At 38.6% G+C, this 25642-nt stretch overlaps 1 protein-coding gene across 5 annotated transcripts in view; it reads right to left on the reverse strand.

The window, feature by feature from the left end:
- PTPRB (protein tyrosine phosphatase receptor type B) overlaps nucleotides 1–25642 on the reverse strand; it is a 113661-nt gene that overhangs the window by 60049 nt on the left and 27970 nt on the right. For 4 of the 5 annotated variants that reach the window (XR_010932486.1, XM_067697336.1, XM_067697338.1 and 1 more), the window contains 6 exons: nucleotides 25348–25621; nucleotides 13183–13458; nucleotides 12023–12280; nucleotides 10130–10393; nucleotides 7768–8037; nucleotides 6498–6758 (listed from right to left, as the gene is read on the reverse strand). Coding sequence is in view for 4 of the 5 variants with exons in the window: in XM_067697336.1 (XP_067553437.1) it covers nucleotides 6498–6758; nucleotides 7768–8037; nucleotides 10130–10393; nucleotides 12023–12280; nucleotides 13183–13458; nucleotides 25348–25621 (1603 nt within the window). In the remaining variant the exon portion in view is untranslated. The remainder of the gene's footprint in view (nucleotides 1–6497; nucleotides 6759–7767; nucleotides 8038–10129; nucleotides 10394–12022; nucleotides 12281–13182; nucleotides 13459–25347; nucleotides 25622–25642) is intronic. The other variant, XM_067697337.1, reaches the window with a different exon arrangement.

The following is a 25642-nucleotide window of genomic DNA, read 5'->3' on the forward strand; positions in this document are numbered from 1 at the left end:
CAGGACCTGTGCCCCTCAGAGGGGACTCAGAGGACAAGGAGATGACATTGGTGGACACTCAACCTGGGGAGTGAGCAGGTTAAACCAAGTTTGGGCATCTCAGTCCTGGTGTCCTACATGAGGAGACAAGCCCCCTTAGCTGGTTGGAGAACTGCTGGGACAAAGAGAAGAGCTGAGGAAGTCTGGACTCCACTCATGAGGGGCACAAACATGCTGGCTAACCCCCAAGGCAGAGTAGAGAAAGGTCTGCTCTAGTGGCTGCCGAGTTTCCCATGACCACCTGGGACACGTACCAGCCCAAGCCAAGCGAACATTCCGACCCCACTCACTTCATGCCACAATGTGGCACTGGATCTGGGGCAGCCATGGCTGGGGAAGAAACTTGACTGTGGGACCCAGAGGTGACAGGGAGCAGCTCCACCCCGGGGTGGAGGCTGGGTGGGGCAGCACGTCTATACTTGGTGCTTACTCAAGCAGTGCCTCAGACTACCCAGATTTCTGACGGGGTGGCCACTCCACCACAGCTAACCTCCAGATACACGTAGAGCTCACATGGGTCCCACCTGCCCTGTGGAGCATTTCCGCGACAGGGTGGGGGCAGCGGATGCAGGCAGTAGTGATCAGGTGGGAGAGACAAAGGTGGGACCTTTGTCACAAAGATGTACCAGAGGTTGCATCTGAGTGGAGCCATAGACACCTACACGGGCAGCACATTGGAACTCTGTCTGCACACAGGCCCCACTTGCTTCAGCACTCCCCTCCTCTGGGGTAAAGGTCCCGGTGCTGGGAGAGGGAAAAACACACACTTAAAGTGAACAAAGTCAGCTCGAGCTTGATCCTCAGGGTTTCTGCCCAGCAACTTGGGATCAGACCCCACCCCTGACAGGGCAATGATGGCCACTGAACAGAGAGGAAGTCCCACCTCACACCTGGCACCAGCTCTAGCCCCTCCACCTCCAGCCCAACCTCTACCAAGGTGACAGCTGCCAGCTATCACCCTAAAACAACACCCTGAAGAAAGATGTAACTTGCATTCATGTCAAATCCAGCTCTCTCACCAAAGACACTGGGCGAACACAGTCCGTATAGGGAGGCTCCCACATAAGAACACCCCTTTAAGACCACAATAGGTAACTGTTTCACCTAAATTCATAGAGGCAGAGATAGTTAAGCAAAATGAAAAAGCAGAGGAACTACTCTTAATTGAGAGAGCAAACAAAACCCCCTAAAAAAATAAATAATGAAACAGAAATAAACAATTTACCAGGTAAAGGATTAAAAACATTGGTAATAAAAATGTTAACTGAATTAGGGAAAAGAATTTATCTAAACAGTGAACATTTTAACAAGGAACCAGAAGATATAAAAAAGATCCAATCAGAAATGAATAACTCAATAGCTGAACTAAAATAAACGTACTAGAAGGAATGAAGAGCAGACTAAGTGGTACATAAGTGATCTGGAAGATAGAATAATGTAAATCACCCAATCAGAATAGCAAAAAGAAAAACAAATTTTAAAAAATGAAAGCAATTTAAGAGATCTCTGGGATAACATTAAGTGTACCAACATTTGCATTACAGGGATCCCAGAGAAGAGAGAGAGAAGAGGACTGAAAATGTATTTGATGAAATTATGGCTGAAAACTTCCCAAACTTGAAGAAGGAAACAGATATCCAGGTTCAGGAAGTGCAGGGGGTCCCAAACAAGACAAACCCAAGTAGAGCCACACCACATATCATAATTAAAGTGGCAAAAGCTAAAGAGAGAATTCTAAAGGCAACAAGAGAAAAACAAAGAGTCATATACAGGGGAATCCCCATAAGGCTATCAGCTGATTTCTCTGCAGAAATATTCCAGGCCAGAAGGGAGTGGCATGATATATTCAAGTGCTGAAAGGGAAAAACCTGCAACCTAGGATACTCCACCCAGCAAGATTATCATTTAGAATAGAAGTAGAGATAAAGAACTTCTCAGACAAGTAAAAACTAAGAGTTCATCAATACTAAATCTACCCTAAAAGAAATGTTGAAGGGTCTTCTCTAAATAGAAAAGAAGTAAGAATCTAAATGAAAGGGAAAAATCTCACTAGGAAAGGTAAATATATAATAATGATGGAGGATCAACTACTTAAATAAGACAGTACATACGTTAAAAGACAAAAAATTGTAAAAACAACTATAATAACACTATACAGTTAAGGGATAAGCAGAAGATGTAAAATATGGCATCAAAACCACAAAATGTGGGGGAGGAGAGTAAAAAATGTAGGTCTTTTAGAATGTGTTTGAACTTAAATGACTACCAGTTTAAAACAAGTAGATATAATTGTAGGTCAGCATATGTGAATCCCATGATAACCACAAATCAAAAAGGATAAAATATCTAGGAATAAACTTAACCAAGGAGGTGAAGTATAAACTCTGAAAACTATAAAAACATTGATGAAATAAATGAAATAAATCAATTTCATCAATTTGAAGATGATACAAAGAAATGGAAAGACATTCCATGCTCTTGGATTGGAAGAATTAATATTGTTAAAATGGTCATACTACCCAAAGTAATCTATAGATTTAATCCTTATCAAAATACCCATGTCATTTTTCACAGAACTAGAACAAATAATCTTAAAATTCACATGGAATCACAAAAGACTGTGAATTGTCAAAGCAATCTTGAGAAAAAAGAACAAAGCTGGAACTATCATATGCCCAGACTTCAGATTATACTACAAAGCTACAGTAATCAAAACAGTATGATACTGACACAAAAACAGACACATAGATCAACGGAACAGGATAGAGAGCCTGGAAATAAACCCACACACCTATGGTTATTTAATCTATGGCAAAGGAGGCAAGAATACGCATTGGAGAAAAGACAGTCTTTTCAGCAAGTGGTGCTGGGAAAACTGGACAGCTACATGTACAACAATGAGATTAGAACATTTCCTCACACCAGATACAAAAATGAACTCAAAATTGATTAAAGACCCAAATGTAAGACTGGATATCATAAAGCTCCTAGAACAGAACATAGGCAGAACACTCTTTGACATAAATCGTAGCAATATTGTTTTTGGATTTGTCTCCTAATGCAAAAGAAATAAAAGCAAAAATAAACAAATGAGACCTAATCAAACGTAAAAGCTTTTGCACAGCGAGGGAAATCATTGACAAAAAGCCAAACCTATAGAATGGGAAAAGATATTTGCAAACGATATGACTGACAAGGGGTTAATATCCAAAATATATAAACAGCTCGTATAACTCAGTATAAAAAACCAAACAACCCAATCAAAAAATGGGCAGAATACCTGAATTTTTTCCAAAGAAGACATACAGGGGGCTAACAGGCACATGAAAAGATTCTCAACATTGTTAGTTATTAGAGAAATGCAAATCAAAACCACAATGAGCTACCACCTCACAGCTGTCAGAATGGCTATCATCAAAAAGTCTATAGATAACAAATATCGGGAGGATGGGAAGAAAAGTGAACCCTCATGCACTGTTTGTGGGAATGTGAATTGGTGCAGCCACTATGGAAAACAGTATGGAGGTTCCTCAAAAAACTAAAAATAGGGCTTCCCTGGTGGCGCAGTGGTTGAGAGTCTGCCTGCCGATGCAGGGGACACGGGTTCGTGCCCCGGTCTGGGAAGATCCCACATGCCGCAGAGCGGCTGGGCCCGTGGGCCGTGGCCACTGAATCTGCGCATCCGGAGCCTGTTGCTCCGCAACGGGAGAGGCCACAACGGTGAGAGGCCCGCGTACCGCAAAAAAAAAAACAAAAAAAACTAAAAATAGAACTCCCATATGATCCAGTAATTCCACTCCTGGGTATATATCTGGAAAAAATGAAAACACTAATTTGAAAAGATACATGCACCCCAATATTCATAGCAGCACTATTTACAATAGCCAAGATATGGAAGCAACCCAAGTGCCCATCAACAGACGAATGGATAAAGAAAATGTGGTATAAGGACTTCCCTGGTGGTGCAGTGGTTAAGAATCTGCCTGCCAGTGCAGGGGACACAGGTTCGATCCCTGGTCAGGGAAGATCCCGTATGCCACAGAGCAACTAAGCCCATGCACCACAACTACTGAGCCTGCACTCTAGAGCCCACGAGCCACAACTACTGAGCCCGTGTGCCACAACTACTGAAGCCTGCACACGTAGAGCCGCGCTCTACAACAAGAGAAGCCACCGCAATGAGAAGCACATGCAGTGCAATGAAGAGTAGCCCCCACTCACTGCAACTACAGAAAGCCCAGGTGCAGCAATGAAGGCCCAAAGCAGCCAAAAATAAATAAGTAAAATAAATAAATTTATTTAAAAAATAAAAGACAATTTACCTTTGTAAATACTGTTAATGAATGCAGTCCAAGTCCATGCCATTGTTAAAAAACAACAAAAAAAAGAAAATGTGGTATATATACACAATGCAATATTACTCAGCCATGTAAAAGAATGAAATTCTGCCATTTGCAGCAATGTGGATGTACCTAGAGAATATTATGCTTAGTGAAATAAGTCAGATGGAGAAAGACAAATACTGTATGATATCACTTATATGTGGAATCTAAAAAATAATACAAATGAGTGTGTGTGCAAAACAGAAACAGACTCACAGATATAGAGGACAAACTAGTGGTTACCAAAGGGATGAGGAAAGGGTAGAGAGGTAACTTAGGGGTATGGGATTAAGAGATACAAACTACTACATATAAAATAGGTAAGCAACAAGGATATATTGTATAACATAGGGAATTATAGCCATTATCTTATAATAACTTTTAATGGAGTATATTCCATAGAAATGCTGAATCACAATGCTGTACACCTGAAACTAATATAATACTGTAAATCAACTATACTTCAATAAAATAAAAAGACAAGTCATAGACTGAGAGAAAACGTTTCAACACACATTTTTGACAAAGGACTTATTCTGGAATAAAGAATTGTCAAAACTCAATGATAAGAAACAAAGAACCCTATTAAAAAATGGGCAAAACATTTGAAAATACAAAAGATAAGTGGATGGTAAATAAGCATATGAAAAAAATGCTTGAAACCATTAGTCATTAAGAAAAGGCAAATTAAAATCGCATGAGATACCTCTACACATTTATTAGAATGGCTCAAACTTAAAAAACCAAACAAACTGAAAATACCAAGTGTTGCTGAGAATACGGAGGAACTGGAAATATCATACATTGCTGGTGGGAATGTAAAATTTTACAACCACTTTGGAAAGCAGCTTGGTAGCTTCTTACAAAGTTAAACGTTCACTTACCATATGACACAGCAATATGAGTGGTGGGAATAATGAAAATGATCTTAAGTCTAAAACAATGCCTTGGACTTTCATTGCTGGCACAAACCATGAAAATCCCCCCAATACACGCAACTGCACATGTTGGATAAAACATAAAAATGTAAATGCATGAATGAGTCGTCAAGAATGTAAGGAATTCTCAGAGACCTGTAAGAAAGTGACAGAGAGGTAACTGGATCACTGAAGCAGACTGTCACCATGAGGGCATCTTTCAAACATAAATTTAAGCTTTGATTTTATAGCTTTGCAAGAGCTATGAATAGGACTTTCCCAGGGTGAGGAACCTCATAGGTGACTCTGCAAAATATTGGATCCTGAAACTTTATATTCTAAGCGTAAGTGAAATAAATATTTCCTCTCTATTCCCCATATACTGCAGCCTCCTTAATACTAGGTGGAGAAGAAAAAATTTCCACTGAGAATTCATAATGTCAGGACGGCTTCAGTGAGTTTGCAACCCAAATTCATAAAACCCTGGGTGATCAAAAAACCTCAAATTGACAATTTAGATTGAAATAGGTCTGGGTTGATAGAAATCCTGTGCACCTGAAAGAATCAAGTGAAAAGAAAATTCTTTCTGAAACCCACCTTCAAGAAAGGCCCCAAAGAATTCCCACAGAATAAAATCCCAAGGTATATGAGTTTAGAATAAAACATCACAAACATTTAAGGCAGTAAGCACCATGAGCAAAAGGCAGAGAACTCAGTAAACAACAGCACTGACTCCTGAATATTTCAGATATTATACTGATCAGACAGAATGAAAATAAAAATCATTAATTTGCCTATAGCAATAAAGGAGGAGAATGGAAAGAGCAACAGAAAACTAAACATATTTGGAAGAGAACCAAAGAATATGTTTAACAGTGAAGAACATAACAATTAAATTTTAAAACTCAGTGGGTGGATTTTAAAATAGATTAGATAGAATTAAAGAAAGATAGATTAGATAGAACTAATGAACTAAAACTAAGAGCTGAGGAAATTATCCAGACTATAGCCCAGAGATCAAATACATGGAAAACATGAAAAAAAAAATGTATACAATGCCCAGTACAGAACAGCCCTTTAATGAACATTTATAAGTTGAATGTTAGACAATTCAGCAGACAGGATACTTTTAAAGCCTAAAATTTATAAAAAATGTTACCTGTTCTTCCTTTGGTTGAAGATGAATTTTTTAGGTCTCCACTAATACTGCTGACTGTAGCTATGTATTTTCGTCCAGGCACCAGGTCAGTAAAAGTGAATTCTTTGGCATCTTTGGGGAGCAACTTGTGGATGAGTAAAAGGTCTCTGTCGATTAGTGAAATGATGTATTTCTCCCATTCTGCTGCAGGGGTCTGCCACATGACACCCAGTGAGGTTTCATTGGCGTGTTTGACACGAAGCTGAAGGACGGCCAGGGGGACTGGGGAAAAAGCAATGGACATTCGGGTCATTGATCAACTTGGATACACTCCAGTATTCTTTAGAGATCTTTTCTCTTCCATCCACAGGAGTGTTCTAGTTGAGCATTTCTCTTCTGAATGCTTCTGCGCATTTAGGGAAAAAAAGCTAATCACAAAAAAACTTTGTTCGTGTAACATAACCAGAAATAAGGACTCAAAAGAATACTCTTGGAAAATACTTTACTGGGTCATTTATTTTTGATCATCGTCCAGCAGATATTAATATCTGGAAAATGAAGAGATAACTGGAAGACACAGAGGGCAAGCTAAAGACGTTTCTTGGTCCATTTCTTTGACGTTCTTCTAAGAACATTGCGTCAGTGTAGTTATTTCCTTATTATCAGGCAAGACTAAAAGAGAACATATTTGAATTTCACTCCAAGTATGCAGCATTCCATGTCACAGGGATTTTCATAGAAATGTTGAGTTTAGTAGGTCAACTCTCTTATTTGAAAGTTGAGGAAATGGACTCAGAGAGGTTGTGACTTGCCCAAGGAATTACAGTATAATGGTGACAGCAAGAATACCAAAACCCATGTCTCAGTAGCCTCCCTCTCCTCTGCCCTAGAATCTGAATATATTCCTCTCCACTTTAACAACTCTTCCTCGGTACCTGAAAATCCCCCATTAGTCAACAGTGGGTCAAGGCAGTGGTTCTCTAACACTGATCACCAGCAAAAGGTTATCAATTATCTACTTTGTGGGGAGGATTCTCTCAGATTGTTTCCTTCCTGTTCTTTTGGTGTTAGAAAGGTCTTTCTTTTCAAAAACAATGAACCTATTAGTGGAAGTGATTTCTAATACTCTAATTTGACAAAATTAAACATTACAAACCTATTTCAGTTTGTCAGTCTATAATGTCTCAAATACAGGGAACCCTGGGATATGACATTGACGGTTACCTGGCTTACTTGGAAGAAGGACAGAATTAAGGTTCCATCAGTCATTAACACCTTGATATTTGCTTACCTGTCCTGCCATGGCAACGCTTAGAATTCTTCAGATTTCCGCTCTCAACAGTGACTTCGACCTCATACTGTCTTCCCGGTATGAGCCCCACATCACGTATGACGTAGTGTGTTTCCTCCTTTCCCACGGTGGTGTTGAGCAGCACCGAAGAATCATTCAAGAGCAGGATACGGTACTGCTCCCAGTCTCCAGCAGGGGGCGACCAGCTCACCACCAGGGACCTTGTAGAACCATTGCTGTTTGCCTCCAGGTCTCCAACTTCCTCTGGAACTAAACAGTGAAATGATGTCAAAAGGAGATACTAAAATCCAAAAGTAAGGATGCTCATTCACTTTTCATGGGCAACAGTAGATAAGAGACCTAATAGCTGCAATTCAAAACATTTATATCGAATGGCCTTGAGGACGCAGGAAGGGGGAAGGGTAAGCTGGGACGAAGTGAGCGAGTGGCATGGACATATATACACTACCAAATGTAAACTAGATAGCTAGTGGGAAGCAGCCGCATAGCACAGGGAGATCAGCTCTGCTTTGTGTCCACCTAGAGGGGTGGGATAGGGAGGGTGGGAGGGAGACTCAAGAGGGAGGAGATATGGGTATATATGTATATGTATAGCTGATTCACTTTGTTATACAGCAGAAACGAACACACCATTGTAAAGCAATTATACCCCAATAAAGATATTGAAAAACAAAACAAAACCCCCATTTCTATCCCCTCCTGATGTTTGTGAATTGCAAATGAGCATTCTGGAGCCATTGGACACTCGAGAAATGCATGTTAAAATCATTTTAGTAATATATCAGTAATGTGATCTTCTGTGACAGTGTTAATAACCTAGTGATACAAACGCTGTGTTTTTCTGATTGCATACCAGCCCTAGAGACAATACTGATGTTGCTTATAATGATGGTGACAGTGATGAATGTGGCATCTTTTAGAAGAGACCCTGGATGTGTGGTCACAAAACATGCCTCTCTTCCAACGGAAAAGATTAATCTTGCAATACAACTCTGATTTTATTATCCTTTGCTCAAAAACATTTAAGGTTTCTCCATTAACTACAGAATAAAACATCAAGTCCTTGGTGTGGTGTTTGTAGCCCTCCCAAATCAGACCCCATATCCTGCCAGTCTTCACTCTGACTACTCCCTGCAGCCCCCCTCCCTCGTTCCCCACTCTTGAATGCTGGCCTCCAGTTTCGCGTTCTGTAGACCTGTAAGTCTCCTGGTCTCTTCCGCCTCGGTGCCTTTGCTTGTGTTATTCCTTCCACCTCAAATGCCCTTCCCTCTTTTCCCTCTCAACTTGCCAAGAGCTTCATATTTTTAAAGTACCAGTTAAAGGCCATTTCCTCCCAGAAGTCTTTACTGATCTTCTGGAAGAGAGTTTGTTTCTCTTTTCTTTCTGACCATATATATGGCTCTTACTTGGGATCTCCAATAGCACAGACAATGGACTCTGGAATAGGACAGCCTGGTTTAAACCCCACCACTTATTGGCTGGATGACTATGGACATGTTATTTGACCTCTTCGAATTATCTACAAACTGGTGATAATATCAGGACCTCTCTTGTGGTTTTGGTGAGAACTGAATGAAATAATGGTGTAAACTGTTTAGTCAGTGCCTGATCCATGGAAATATCAATATCATTACCATTATTAAAATATAATAATATTTTTATTTTGTGTGTGTGTATTTTATTTTGTGTGTGTGTGTATTCTACATTTGTGTGATTAAAATGTAACTTCCTTAAAATCGAGGGTCAGCAAAGTAAATATTTCAGGCTTCTTCGGCCACATATGGTCTCTGCGTCATATTTTTCTTTCTTTTTTAAAAAACTCTTTAAAAATGTAAAAAGCACCCTTAGTTTGGGGCTATACAAAAACAGGTCACAGGCCATATTTGGCTGAAGGGTGCAGTGTGCTGAACTCTGCCGTCTTAGTAACTCTCCAAGCTCATAATACGGTAATTTACAGGAAGAAGGCACTGGATAAATGTTTGGTGACATAAATAAAATAATTTATGGGAAACATGGGTAAGTGCTAACTGGCCTTCATTATAAGAGTCGATCAGAAATGTTTTATTCATTAGTATCAATGCTAATTCATTTATGCTACTTAAGTGGTGTGACATGAAATAGCACAGGGCATCACTCCAAATACATTTGCTTAAATAATCAGACGAATGCAATTAACCCTCGCTTGACTCTGTATAGCGGGGCCTGGCCCACAGACACCCCGAGTCATGTAGACCATACTTCCCAGGATGGGAAAGGGATTTTCCTTCTAACTTATCCTGTTCTAAGGTGGGTCAGAGAGTGATTTGAGCCAACTAAGGAATTTCTGGAGCCTTAGACTCACCTGTTCTGCCCACTGCCATCTTATGAGCAGACAATTCACCAGAGACACAGCTGATGGTGACTTGATAAAGTCGTCCAGGGGCTAAGTCTTTAAATTGAGTTTCAGTAATCTGGGGTGCTAATATTCTGGATTCTTTGATGGTCCCTTGGTGAGACAGTGTAATGTTATAGAAATCCACATTTCCAGAAGGTCTTTGCCACTTGACTTTTAAAGAGGTCAAAGTGCCATCATTTGTCACCTTCAGATTTGAGACTTCCATGGGGGCTAATTAGGAAGAAAGGGAAAGAGACTTTAACTCAGGATATCATACCACTCTTATGGCCAAATTTCGCCCTGTGTCTTAATCTCTACAAGTCACACTCCCTGCTCTGAAGAAAACAACTTCACAAGGTAAAAATAATACTGCAAAACCAAAGAAAGGTTGTCTGGCTAGTGGACAGAGGACAAACATGGCAGTCAGGAGCCTAGATTCTGCCTCAGACTTGGCCATTGGTTGGCTGGGCAACCCTGGGCAGCTCTGTCTATCTTACTAAGCCTAGGGGTCCTTACTGCCTCATGATGGCTTGATCAAAAAAAACTTAAAATGGCCTTTTCCAGTTCTGAAAATCTTTAAGTGGAATCCTCAAAGAATGTCATCTGCCTAATTTCTTCCTGTCTTTATGTATTTAATAATAGCAAGTACATAATAAATAGGTTGGTTGACTGATTGGCCATCATAAATTTTTTTGTGCTGAAAATAGTTTCTTTTTCATATTGAATCATGATAAAGTTAAAGCTTAGGAGTTGTGTCATTATTTCATCAGAGGAAAATGATTACAAAGGAGAGACACTTTGGTGAATATATTTTCTACCTTTTGCTTATGCTATAATTTTGGGCCTCACTAATGGCATAATATAAATTCACAATGTTTCATTAAAATAATGGGCGTGGCACATTGCTTTTGCATATGCCAGTTAGAAGTGCAATTTGCTCTTGATATACATAAATAATTCTTAAAATATATGGTACATTTTTGTTGGGAATATATATATATATATATATCTTTGAGGTGTGATACGAAAGGTATGTAAATATATAGGTGTCCCCAAATATCTTTCCCACCTATTATTTCAGGAACCTATTATTTCAGGAACTCTCCTCCCTAGAGTAATGTCTAAGGCACTACATATTTTAGAGTTTCTCTTAAAATTACACAGCTTCCCAAAGGAGGGGATTTATTAACACATTAGACCCACCAGAAGCATTAGGATGCACTTGAATGTAAGCTCCATGAGGGGAAAGACTTTGTCTCTCTTGGACATTGTTATATCCACAGTGTCTGGTATATAGTTTACACCTAATAAATATCGATTTAATGAACTAATGAATGAATAATATGTATATAAATGATTCATTAAAACTTAGCACAGATTAGTTTTCTGGCTATGTTAGGCTATGAGAACAGGTTCTATGGAATTGGGTCTCAGGAGATGTTTTGTTGGATAGAGGGTTTGGGCAATGGCTGTTTCTTTATACAAAGACCTAAGAGTAGGTCTTTGTATAGCACTGAGAAGAGTAATCCTGGTTCATTGTGAGTGATGTCACAAAGGCAGGGGATGATGCCTGTTTAAGCGAAGGAAGTAGGAATCCTTAACTAAAAAGAGAAGCTAAGATTATATCAGTGATTAACTCTGCTATTTCACAAGGTTGTCAAGGACGAGCCTAAACTTTAGAATGAAAGGGAATCCCTCTTTCTCTAAGTAGAAAAGTGGATACATATTAAGGTCTTCTACAACATATGCATTTCCATTTGTCCTATACTACCATTATCCAAATAATTTAATAAACCTTGTTTATTAAACATTTCCTTGATTTGCGTTTTATTCTTGTTCAGAATAGCTAGGGAAACTTACTTGTCCTGGCTGGTTTCCATCTGTAGTTTTGCAGCCCTGCAGCCTCGGTAACAATGGTGACATTATAGAGGTGACCAGGTATCAGTCCATGAAAAGCATAGGAAGTAGTAGCTTTGTCCACGGCAAAACTATGAACTAGAATTCCTTTATCCATTAGTATCAGCTGGTATCTTTCCACGTTCCCAGAGCCACGTGACCAGGAAATCAGGAGAGAATTCGTTTTCGCTGAAATACCAATATCTTCCACTGGCGATGGCACTAGTGGGATACAATGCATTTCCAAACTGTCATTCATAATTTCCTTATAGAAGGTATAGACGCATTTCATTTGAAACCACACATCCATTTATGCTTCTCTGTACATCTAACTTGTGTAATAACTAATGAAAATAGCACTCTTGAAATTTTATTGGAACCTGGATTAATGCTCTTTTCAAAGTCCACAGCCTAAAGCTACATCATAGTTTATCTGTCTCTCCCACTTAACAGGTATCAAGGTAGATTTTGTCAATGAAGTATGATGTGGCATAGCGGTAAAGGGAAAAGAGAAAGGAAAGAACTGTAGACGTTGAAAAATGGAAAGAGAGCAACAGAGCAGGAGAGAAAATGAGGGGAGAGTGAATGATAAGAAAGTAAGTTATGGAAGGAAATGGTAATGTGTCATTGATTTTGGGATGTATGGGTGCAAGAAAAGACTGGTTCCAAACATAGGAATATTCAGGAAACACCATGACTTGATGTTAAGAGAAGAATATACAGGGGAGGGAAAACGTTTAAAAAATAATTTTCATTTTGCACAAACTCAGAAAATGAGGCAGAAAATCCTGTTGCCTAACATTTGAGTTAGAAGGGTCATTAGGAAACATCTTCCTCATTTTGGAGAAAGTTCCAGTCCCAGAGAAGTTCCATGACTTGTTCAAAATCACCCAGCAAGCTAGCAGCACAACCCCACCTCCTTGTTTCCAGTCCAGTCTTTCCTCTGTATCAAACAGTATTTATTTGTCTCTCTGTCTATCTATCTATCTACCTACCTACCTATCTATCCACCTATCTATTTATTGTTGATCTTGGGGCATTCTTACTCCCATTTCCTGAATGTAATATAATTTCAAAAGAATCATAGACTACTAAATACGCAACTATCCGTAAACAGGTCTTACCTGTTGATCCATTGGCATAAATTGTAGAGGAACGTTTATCCCCAGAAACAGCTGTGACGGCAATTTTGTATTTACTACCAGCAGTGAGGTTTAAAAATGTATATTCATTCTGTGAAGTTCTTTCTTGAATTTGGGCCCCCTGTGTCTTTTGGTTATCATCAAGTAACTGCACCTCATACCAGGTGACTTTCCCGGAAGAAGGAGCCCACCAGACATGCAAACTGGTGGAAGTACTTTTCTCTTTATTGACTTCCAACCTAGCAGGAGGTAAAGGATCTGCAGAGCAAAAAACAAAAAAAAGAAGGTGGCTTGAAGAATTTTGCAGATACACGCTTACCTTGCTGTAATCCAGATGCATTTTCCTTCAAAACTTTAAGAATCTGCAGCTCATGATACAAATGGGCATTTTATGCCACTCCTAAACTTACTATTTTACTTAAAAAAGAAATCCACCTTGGCTACTAGTCATATAAGCTCCTTTTTTTTCTAATAAACCTTTTTTTTGTTACGACAGCTCTGAGCTTGGAAATCCAAGCAAGGTTATATTTTCTTTGGCTTACAAGTTTTGCACTTTTCAAACATTGACAAACATCCAGGCTCTGCCTGGATAAATACTGAAAATCTCAACAGAAAATACAGATATTAAGAAATAATTTTAAAATGTGTATTTGTACTAAACTTTCCCCTTTTTAGGTTGTGGGGTTTGGGGGGGTTATGTATACAAAACGTTGGGCTGTTTTTAGATATCAGAAAACCATGAAAGATACAGACCTGATTATGAGCCTAGGCGAGGTGTGCTCACCAAAATGAATTCTCCCAACAACTGGGATTCCCTATGTCCCTAGATTTTCTAAACTTGAGTTCTGGGACATTTTGGAGCTGCCAGAGCTCCCAGAGCAGGTGGGTTAGTCCTGTACCTGGCTGTTTACTTAGTTTCAGTTCTCAAAGCCATGGGTCAATTTGAGAAGTCCTGTTTCCCATGTATTGAATCTTCACTGTAGAGCTTGAAATAGGATGAATAGCACGTCTCTAGGTTAGGAGCTAAATCTATAACATTTAGTGAGCAGATGATGCAGTGGGACCATCCGAGAAATAAGGCTCTCCCTACCCTGAATGTTGGGAGTAGAAACGTTGACATTTACATATGAGTAATTTTCAGAAGTCCTATGTGGTTCTTGGTCTAGAAAGTGAGATAAAGATAATGGAGACTAAATTTCAAGAGTCAGGTTAGATGTTTTAGTGACATGGCTATAGAGATCTCAGTTCTTTACCTCCTGGTAAATTATATCTTACTCATGAAAGAAATTGAGGAACTCTAGCATCTACTTAGAACAGTATATGTTTTAAGAAAGTCTTCACTTGTGACTAACATTAGTACAAATAGGAACAAGGTAATCTTATTCTATATTCAGAAGGCATTTATAGCCAGACAGCTCAGTAGACTACGGGTCACCTATAGACTCCATACCTAGGCTAGATAAGGCCAAGCCAAGACAGAAACTTTGAGAGCCCAAAGCACAGGTGAGCTTAGAGGATCAGGTTGTGTGGTTTATATCCTAGAGCACAGGTTCACCTGAAGAGTGTAGGCTCTAGAGTCTGGTGGCCTGGGCTTGAATCTGGGTCTCCCACTTTGTAGCTGGGTAGCAATTCCTTAACCTCCTCGTGCCTCAGCAGTCTCCTTTGTGCAATGCTGATAACAACGCTATCTTTTCAGTAGAATTGTTATGGAGATTAAGTTGAGTATTTTATCTAGAGCACTCAGAACAGCATCTGGCACATAGTGAGTGTTCAATGTTAGCTAGTATTAGTATTAGTATTCCGCCTATAATTGGGATGATCTTGTCATAGAGGCAGGGAGGTGAAGTGGCAGAGAGCATGGGCTTTGGAGTCAGAACTCAATTCAAATTGCAGCTCCCTCATGTATCAGTAACTTGGGGAAGTTACTTAACCTTCTAAGCCTCCATTTCCCCCTCTGTCTGGGGAGTGTAATAATAGTACTTATATTCTTGGATGTTTGGAGGAGTAACAAGATAGAGAGGAGACTTTACATGGTACACAGTGGGCACTCCGTAATATAAACTTATTCTGTCTACATGATCATAAAAAGAAACTTCCTCTGAATCACTGACAAAATGGAGGCAAAAATGGAATACCATTTTTTGGGAAACTAAACTGATAATAGCTTTAATTGCCTTCTTCTTCTTCAAAAAAAAACACTTGGAAAAATCTTATCAGTTTATTCCCATGAACTAACATTCTAACCCTTAAGATAAAATAAAAAAAAAATTCCCAAGATGATTTTCATTTATGGATTCTTGAGGAAAAACAGTACGGGTTTTTTTGTGTGTGTGTTTGTGTGTGTGCGGCAATATTATTTAAATTTTCTATCCTACATAACACTCTATAATTAAGGACGTCATCATAAAAGGAAAGGACATAATTTCCCCTCACAGCAAGTTTTCTTGTTACCATGCGATTCTAATAGCCAGAGAAACTCAAGAGCAACCTTGTCATAGCCAACTGAGGTGACACATTTTTGCGGAAGAGGCATTTTAAGGACAAGGATGAGAGGGACAGCTGCTTTCCAGTGATTGTTCAAAAGGGATCAATACTATCACTTACATGCACAACCCAGCCAGATAAAGGTTAAAGAAAATGATCTCATGATCGGTATAATCTAAACATATATAATCTGCAAAATATGATCTATAGAAAATGAATTTTAAGGTTGCGTGCCTAGAGGGTGAAGTTCAGAAATGCAGACTTTATCTAATCTCTCTGAGCCAGAAAACAAAACAGTCAATCCTTTGTACATCCGCTAGAACAAAGGAACAATGAGATTGGGAAGTGCCTGGGCTGCAAGAACCTGCACTGGAAACAAACACTTAAAACCCCATTTATGCTGTGATAAAGCCCTTTGCTGGCAGTGGTCCACTATTGCTATGCATGCGGCAGGAGTTCAGTAGTTTTCAGACTTTGTTTCAATCTAACTAAGCCCAAGGAAAACTCTGCTGTATTAAAAAAAAGTTTTCAATATTTTATTAGAAATAAATTAGATACTTCCATCAGGGTGCTATTTTCATCTAGCATCTATCTATCTATCTATCTATTTATCTATCTACCTACCTATCTATCATCTACCTATCTAGATATCTAGATAGATATATGAAAGAGAGAGTTTTAATGCTATTTGAAAATTTAGTTATAGGTCTGTAATCTTCTGATCGTGTGACAGGTCATATGTAATTGGAAAACGCTACTTGACTTACATAATTTATGCTGATGGCTGGAGATATCAATGCACACGTGTGCATTTACAGCCTTTCTGGTTTTCCCACCCACTGCTCTCATACATACAGTAACCAGTGAAGTATTATAAGCTTTGAGAACTGTTGAAAACCATAAATCAATAATTTAATCTCAATCAATATATCAAAATTGATCATTAGCCATCAATTTAAGACCTCTTTGTTTGTATTTATTTCCAGAAGGATCTGGAATATTGAATGCCAAATGCAAAATTCCATAGCATTCAGCTGCTGTATTTCAATGAACCTACCAGTATCAGGAAGCCCCAGAATTTCATAAGTAGGTTTGCTGTCAACCCACTTTTTCTGATAAAGTTCTGCTAAATTCCTGAACCAAAATGGATTCTTCCTTTTTTCCCTTTTAAAAAAATCTGACTTAAGAAGAGGGAGACACCCATATGTATAAAATGGAAGTGATATTTGCTTTAAAAATTCTTTTGTATGGTCATTAAAACATTATTATCTACTGCTATAGGAATTTGCAGAGTGTTTAGAATTCAAAATGATAGTATTTATTTTGGAAATAAACTTAGCCTTACAACAAGAGAGTAGGGAATCCATAAGTTAGTGCCAAAAACTTTTTTTGAAGTCATAATAGCACACAACATATCTGTGTAGGATCTGATCGTTTACAATGTGTTTTCTTAGTTGTAATAAGGGTCAGAGGCATTAAGTGGCTCATTTACATCACATAGGTAACAAGTAATTCAGCTGAGCTTCTAACACTTGACTCCAAGTCGAGAGATCTTTTCTATCACACCTTAGTTGTCCCAGGGTGGAAAATGATGTCATGAGTCGCACAGTCAGTATAACAACAAAAAAACCAAACCAGATCTCTATGAAAAATAACAGACAAATTTACAGGACTTTCATTTGATGGTTTGGATAGTGTAGCATAGGTAAATGAATAACAACACTAATAATAGCTAAATCTAATCCTGCCGCCAGGAAAGTTCCATTGATTTTTTAAAACTAATGTTTTTCTTCTCCGTTTCTTTTTCCCCCCTAATCTTACTGCCTTGGCCTGGTGTTCCATCACCTTGTGTCTGGATTACTCTGAGTTTTCTGGGTGTCTGCCTTATTTTCTGTCTTTTTTCCACTCTTGCCGAATAACCGCTTTGTATCTCTCCCATCTGCCATCCTCATCCCCTAGGGAGCACCAAGAACTTTTCATGAGATAAAGTCTAAGTTTCTCCATAGGAACTCAAGGTCTCCTCAACCAGGATATTATCCTCCACCCACCTCTCCAAAACACACCTTATCTTTCAGCACTAACTCCAGGACAAGAGATCAATTTTTTATGGATTACAGATTCAATTTCTGTACCTTTACAGGAATTAGGATACAATTCTAGTTAAAAGCAGGGTGGCTAGGAGACTGGAAGCTGCATTTATGTAGCACTCTCTATAAAATGGAGTGAACATCAACTATTCCTATAAACTAATTGCTTATTTTCTCATGGAAACCAGGGTAAGGGTGGGGGAAAAGCCACAAACCATTCCTTGGTGCAGGTTTTTTAAAATGGGCAGAAGGAGAAAACAAGAAAGCAATTGCCCACAATCTGTAGTTAATTAAATAGATTTATAGAGATGTAATTTTCTTTTATTTTTGTAATTGTTGCTGTTTGACTATAGTCAGCTTTCTGACTTATAAGATGATATACTATATTATGCTAATATATCAGATTAACATGCATTTCATTTATCAACTTTATACACTAAATATAAAGTTCAGGTAGCGAGGAACTTTCAAAGTTTTAACAGCATCGCAATTAAAGCAGCTTTGACAATCATTTGCATCATGATTAATACGAGTGAGGAATGCCATGGTATTTTATGGGTCATCATACTTGGCTTCTGAGAATCTACAGTTTACTCAGGCATTTAAGACATATGTGAAAAAGGTAAACACAAAGGTAACTTATCAGGGAGGCTGACTTTGACGTCAGACTAAACCTGGTTCAAATCTCAACACTATCACTTCAAACAGTGACTTTAGGCAAACTGCTTAACCTCCCCGAGGCTAAGTTTCCTCATCTGTAAAATGGGACTAACAATACTTACTTTACAGAGTTGTAAGTGTTAAGAGGTAATGGAGCCAAAGTGTTAAGTGCAGCCCTGGCGCATGGTGGGGCCTCAGTAAATGGCAGTTGGTGTGAGTATTGCAGCTGTTCTTGCTGTTAAGGGTAACACAGGTCAGCACCAATGCTGAATATGCAAAAGGAGAATGATACCAAGGGGAAGGTCTCAGAGGTGGGCTTGAAATGAACTTGAGCAAGTTGGAAGGTCAAGTAGGACGCAGAAATCAGAGAGAAGAGAGGCCATTGCAGAATGAGAGAGCAGTTTAAGCAAAAGCACTGAAAAGCTCACTTCTGTCGAGTATTAGAGAACCACGTCAGCACGGAGGGGACAATGACAGCTGACAGAGACTTTAACACCCTCATGCCGTCATCCTTCAGCAGCCCTACTCCTCCTCTCTTTGATATTAACAATGGAGGTTTTCTTGGGAATTCCCTGGTGGTCCAGTAGTTAGGACTTGGAGTTCTCACTTATGGGGCCCCGGGTTCGATCCCTGGTCCAGGAACTAAGATCCTGCAAGTCACGTAGCGCAGCCAAACAAACAAACAAACAAGAACCACTTGAGGTTTTCTCAATATTATTTAAATGCTACATAAATGCAGTACAAAGGGAAATCCTTTGGCCTCCTCTTCCAGACTGTTGCCTAGAAGCTGCTCTCATGTAGAAATTCATGAGCTGTCGCTTGATGTGTGCTGCCGAACCTGGACATCTAGATACTAAGGAATTACTGTCAATGTTAGGTACGATACTGACATTGTCGTTATGTTAAAAATAATGCTTATCATTCAGAAATACATACTGAAATATTTATAAATGAAATTAAATGATGACTTGGACTGTGTCAAAATGATATGCGGTGGGGGAGTGGGTGAGGATATAGATGAAACATGATTGTCTGTCAGTTGGTAACTGTTGAAGGTAGGTGATGAGTACATGCTCGTTCCTTATACTATTCTGTTTACTTTTTATGTATTTGAACTTTTCCATCTAGAGGAAGAAAAACAAAATCAAAACCCCAAATCCCTGGAAATCTGTATGTATACCTACCATGTTAATTTTAGTTGCATAGATTCATCTTTGTTTATACACATTCATACATTTAGAATGGGTTTGACCTCTCCTACAAGGTCAGAAAGTGGTCAGTATTATCCTTTATCCCCCAGGGGGATTCCAGGGAATTGGTGTCCAGGAATGGAAGGTGCAACAAATTTTCTTCCATTCTGTCTGGACAAATTAGATTTTATTTCTTGCTAATCTGTAGAATGCCAGGCCCACCTACAGAAGTCAGACAAATGGAAGAAGCTTCCAAACACACAAAAAGTCAAGTGCAGAGAACTAGGTTGGTTGATTCCCTATACAGAGCTCAGCTTGATCTTAGAATTCCTGAAATAACTATACTGCAAATGGCTGATTCCTAAATACTGAAGTCCATCACCAGAAGTTCAACACAATCAAAATCAATATTATTTCAGTACACTAACACACATTTAATCATTATTCTACTGTTGTGTAGGCTAAGTAACTATAGATTTAAAGTATTTCATAATATATTTTTTTCTTTTTAAAAGTTGAATTGAAAAGTAACAACAAACTATCATATGTAATCTGAAAGAACAAAAACCAACTTAAAAATTATGTCCATTCTACAGAGTAGTGGAAAGAATTGGAGTTGGGGTCAGTAAATCTGGGTTCAAGGTCTAGGTCTACCATATATTATTAGCTCTATGGATTTGTGATTAGTTAATTCTTATGAATGTCAATCTCATCCCCAATCTGAAAGTAATAATAGGAAACTTACTACACACTTAGTATGTGACAAAAACTGTTCTAGAATTTATGTATGAATCAATTAAAACCTCAAAACGACCCTAGGAAGTGAGCATTCTCTTTATTATTGTCCCTATTTTATAGATTAAAAGAGGTGAGGAACTTGTTCAAGGCAACTTGGTTGGTAAGTGATGGAGGCCGCTGCTTTCAGAACTCAACTCTTAACCACCTGTGCCTTCACGATACTCCCTCCACAGGATTGTCATGTGGCTATAATTAAACAATATATGGTCAGTATAATATATATTTTATACTCTTACCTACTAAACAAGGTAGGTGAAAGTATTTTACATACAATAAAAGCACAAGACAAATATTAGAAAATATTATTTTCTTCCTGGGAAAGACAACAAATATTCCTAGGCATTACAGATTTAACCAGGCATAAAAAGGAATGGTACCAAAATCTTAATGCCAATGAATAATAGAAAAACGATGTCAACAGCTCTTAAACTTCAGTGTGCATTGATTGACTTTGATATTTGTTTAAAATCAGATACCCTAGGCTCCACTCTTTCTAAATTCATTATATATGAGGTAGAAGCCAAGAACATGCTTTTATAAAAAATTCTGCAAGAGAGTTTAATGCCAGTAGCTTACAGACATTATTGAGAAATAATGGCCTGTGTTTAAAGCCATGTAAGTGTTATGGACTGAATTGCATCCCTCTAAAGTTCATATGTTGAAGCCTTAACCACCAATACTTCAAACTGTGACTGTATTTGGAGATAAGACCTCTAAAGAGGTAACTGAGTTAAAATGGGATCTTTAGGGTGGGCCCCAACCCAATATGACTGGTGTCCTAAGAAGATTAGACACAGACAACACAGATGGACGACCATGTGGGGACATAGTGAGGTGGTCATCTGCAAGCCAATCAGAGAAGCCTCAGAAGAAACATGCTGACAACTTGAGCTGGGACTTCTAGCCTCCAGAACTGTGAGAAAATAAATTTGCTCTTTAAGCCACCCTATCTGTAGTGTTCTGTTACAGAAGTCCTGGTAAACTAATACAAGAAGCAACATTTTGAGGTGGAAATAATAGCTGATATGGTGATTTGGTAATTAAAGCTCTTAAAATTTTTTTAAATTAAAGACAGAGGAAGGAGCCATGTATAAAGAGCTAAATTTTTTTTTTGCCTTTTGCTCTAGGCTGATTAATAAGTACCTGAAACTGACTAAGAAGTCATATGCCACTAAGGTATTCTTCCTGTAGGTAAAGTTCTCTATGACTAGACTTCTTCCCTGGGCTCCATAACTTACCCATAACCCAAGGAGAATAGATCGTATTTTTAAGTACATTCTCCCACTAAAATATTCATTTTATTTACTAATATTTATCTGTTATCATCTACCTATTCATCCATAGACCCACCCATTCATCTCCCCATTCATTCATCCATCTACCCATCCAGTTAATATTTATTGAACACCTACCATGGGTTAGATGCCATTTTAGGTACTGAAAAACTACTTCTTATTGGTGGGAAGATAAAAATCCCCCCAAATTTCTAAATGAAAGCTCTACAGTTTCATTTAAACAAACTCAAATGTCCTTAGGATACATTCAGGTAAGGAAATAAATGAAGTGGTCCAGGGGGATTCCAGTGAATTTGTATCTGAAAAGAGAGAAACCACAACTCAGCTCTAGAGAGTTCTAGGCAGCCTGGCCGAGTTTTGCCAGATCTTCCAGTATTTTAAGAGAATCCATACATCTGGTATTTATGTGAATTTTCTGCTCAATGCTGGTGAAATAATCTGAATTTTTCACAAACATTATGTGAGCCAAACAAAACACGTCTATTATTTAGACACCCAGACACCCCCAGGGGCCACTTTGCAGCCTCTGCTCTAGACTCTGAGGACACAGTGTTAACAAAAGTGTTGAGGTCTTCAATATCTGTTACCTTCATAATCTATTTCTGATGAATTCACAACTAAATAATTTGGCTTTCAATTTATTACAGTTGTTGCATTGACCATTTATGACCGAACACACCTGAGAGAGGCAGGGCAAGGTCTTCACCCAAGAAAGAAGTGGTAAAGCTCTGTCACCACTTTCATCCTGACCTTCTGTCACCTCTGTACAAGACTACAAGGGCAGAGACCATGCTTTGTTTGTCATCTTTATAAGCTCACCAATCACTGCCTGGTGTAACTCCCTGCAGTACCCATGCCTGATAAATGTTTGCTGGACTGAACTTGAATCCACATAGGTTTTTCAATTCTGATTTTAAATCTGGAGTGAAAACTGATTGGTGCTGAAATAGTTCTGATTTAGTTGAAATTTTTGATCTTTAAGGTCATGTCTACATTATGTTATTTTAGATAATTTACCAGGGTAAACAACCAGACAAATCACACTTGGAACGATACAGAATGATTACAGAGATAATCTAAGCAACTGTTGTATCTCCAGCCAAATCATGCCTTGCTCTCACCCTATTTTACTCTATACTGATAAGATAGGCATAATGGAATAAGAAAAGCACAACACATTTGAGTGACTTTTTTTGTTTGAAGTTATATCTCAGACTTAATATTATGCTACTAGTTGATCCTGCTTTAATAACAGTAAAATATGATTTCTGACACTCATCTTTGTAGCTTAGCAGTTAATATAGAGGAATACTAGTACTTTCTCTTAACTTAAAAGAAAACTCAGATATGTCCTTAAAATATAGAAAGCAAAAAAAAAAAAAAAAAGTGCTGACAAAAAATAAATACCAACCAAAAATATTCTCCCTGAAACATTAAAAAAAAAATCTTAACTTAAAAAAGTTTATTTAAATAAAATTATTTTAAAAATATAGAGAGGGCTTCCCTGGTGGCGCAGTGGTTGAGAGTCCGCCTGCCGATGCAGGGGACACGGGTTCGTGCCCCGGTCCGGGAAGATCCCACATGCCGCGGAGTGGCTAGGCCCGTGAGCCATGGCCGCTGAGCCTGCGCGTCCGGAGCCTGTGCTCCGCAACGGGAGAGGCCGCAACAGTGAGAGGCCCGCGTACCGCCAAAAAAAAAAAAAAAAAAAAAAAATATATATATATATATATATATATATATAGAGAGAGAGAGAGAGAGAGAGAGGGAGAGAGAAACTCAAGTAGGGTTATACCATCACACAAATAAGTATGAAAAAATTATTATTATACAAACATCACTTTTGGTCAAATTTCATTCTTCACATTTGGCATGGAGCTCATAAAATTTGTGGTGAAAAGTATATTTGTGGTACTGTAAAAAGTAACTCCTTAAGAAAAATGATAAGACACTGAACACTAACAATTGGGCATGCTAAGTCTTTTTTAAATTAAACGTAGTCAATAAAATGCAAACATTTCTTACATTTCACAAATGTCTCTGGACTTGAAACACCTACATGCATAATTAAACTCAAAACATATTCTAACTAGTAACACCCACAGTGAGTCCTTTTTCATCAATGTTTTTTCCAAAAAAGTAAAACCTCTGGGTTAAATCAGTATATTCTGGCTTAATGTCTTCATCTTTTCTCCCAGAAGCTTCTGATGGCTCACCTGTTTTTAAACATCATTCTGCCCCATTCAATACAGACACCTTATCAAATGTAAAGAACACATCTGGAAGTTCTATGTCATAAATTTCACATTATTAGCAATCTGAGTGTTCACATCTTCACATACCAAGAAACCAAGAACTTTATAACTAAAAACCCAGCCACTTAAACTCCTGAAAAATGTTCTAATTACGTGGTTGATTTCGGTCTCTCTTTGATTCCCTGTAAAAACACAACCACATTCTTAACAAGTGGTGTCTCTTTTCAATTCAAGTTCCTGCAAATCTCAGAAATTATCTAACATTCCTCTGAAGTAAATCAAGTGATGTAATTGGGCATTCTTAATTAGTAAGAGAACAATTCATTGACTTATTACCAGGACCTAGTCACATTTCCTGACCTTACTGTAACTGCCCTGATAACGGACTGTTCTCTCACCTCTTCAAAGAACTATAGCTAAAGAAGTGATCTTTGTTCAGGTTGAATGTGAAAGAATAGCAAGGACGACACATTTCTAAATTTAACTTCTAGAATTTTTCAGTTAAATTTGACTTTCTCCATGAAAGTAAGGCTTCTCTATTGCAACAAATACGTTAAAAGGAAGACTAATGAAGTCATAAAACATCGAAGTCATTAGAGAATTCCGAGCACATCTGAGGGTGGCTCTGGGGATTAATGAGGTAACATGCATTGCAGCCCCTACCTAAGTAGGCACTTGGTTGGAACCTGGACCTGAATGACCAAGTATAACACTCTCATTTTACAGATAAGAAAACTGAGGCAGGAAAGACAAACTCTTACCACATACGCATGGAAGGGTTTACCAAAAGTGAACAGAAAATGATTGACTTAAGGTGTAGAGTAACCAAAAGATGATCTGTGATATTGGCGTGGTTTTAGTTACACAAGTGATAAAAAATAACTTTCATACCCTCATCTCAAGGGACTTTTCTAATTTCCCCCTAAGAGTGACTCTATTCCTGATGATTTTATGTCCTGGTTCCAAAAATAAAACTAAGTCGAGGAAAGTCATATCCCTAATCATTGCACTTCCATTATTTATTCTAAAAACATTTACTTAAAATTATTCCAAGGCTTGACAATTTAATGCGATGGAAGCTCAAACCACATCACTTTAACAAATTCCCTCCACAGCCCACAGTTTCTCTTTGCTGCTCTCCCCGTTTAAGTGGCTAGTCCGCTGTTTTCAGCACTAAGGAAGTCTCTGAAAGTCAACCAAGCTGCTTCTGGCCAGATCTGAGGAGACTAGAAATCTTTGTCAATAGTTATCTTCACAGGTGTTTTTACCTTTATTATTATTATTATTTTGTATGCCTGGAACTCAAGTGAAACATCAGCTTGAAAAGGCAGGGCTCAGCCGGAAGTGGCCTGGCCGTCCAACCGCACCTGTCACTTTTTACCTGTTTGCAAGACCACAGTTTTCTCTTCTCCATCCAGAGACATAATACTGAAATTATAGATGGTTCCCGCTTGTAAATCCTTGGGGTTACATCCATAGATGGTGTTGTCTATCCGCACGGGGTGGCAGCACGCGACCCCCGACGTGTCACTGCTGCAGATGAGGCTAAAGTTACAGGGTGACGCCAAAGTTCTCCACTGGAGAGACACGGACTGGCTGGAGACCCTGGACTCTGTCAGGGTGAAGTTGCATCTCACTGGCTCCCCCAGTCCAGTCTGAAAAGGAAGCAGAACAAC

Source organism: Pseudorca crassidens, chromosome 11, assembly GCF_039906515.1.
Source record: "Pseudorca crassidens isolate mPseCra1 chromosome 11, mPseCra1.hap1, whole genome shotgun sequence".
Classification (NCBI taxonomy): Eukaryota; Metazoa; Chordata; class Mammalia; order Artiodactyla; family Delphinidae; genus Pseudorca; species Pseudorca crassidens.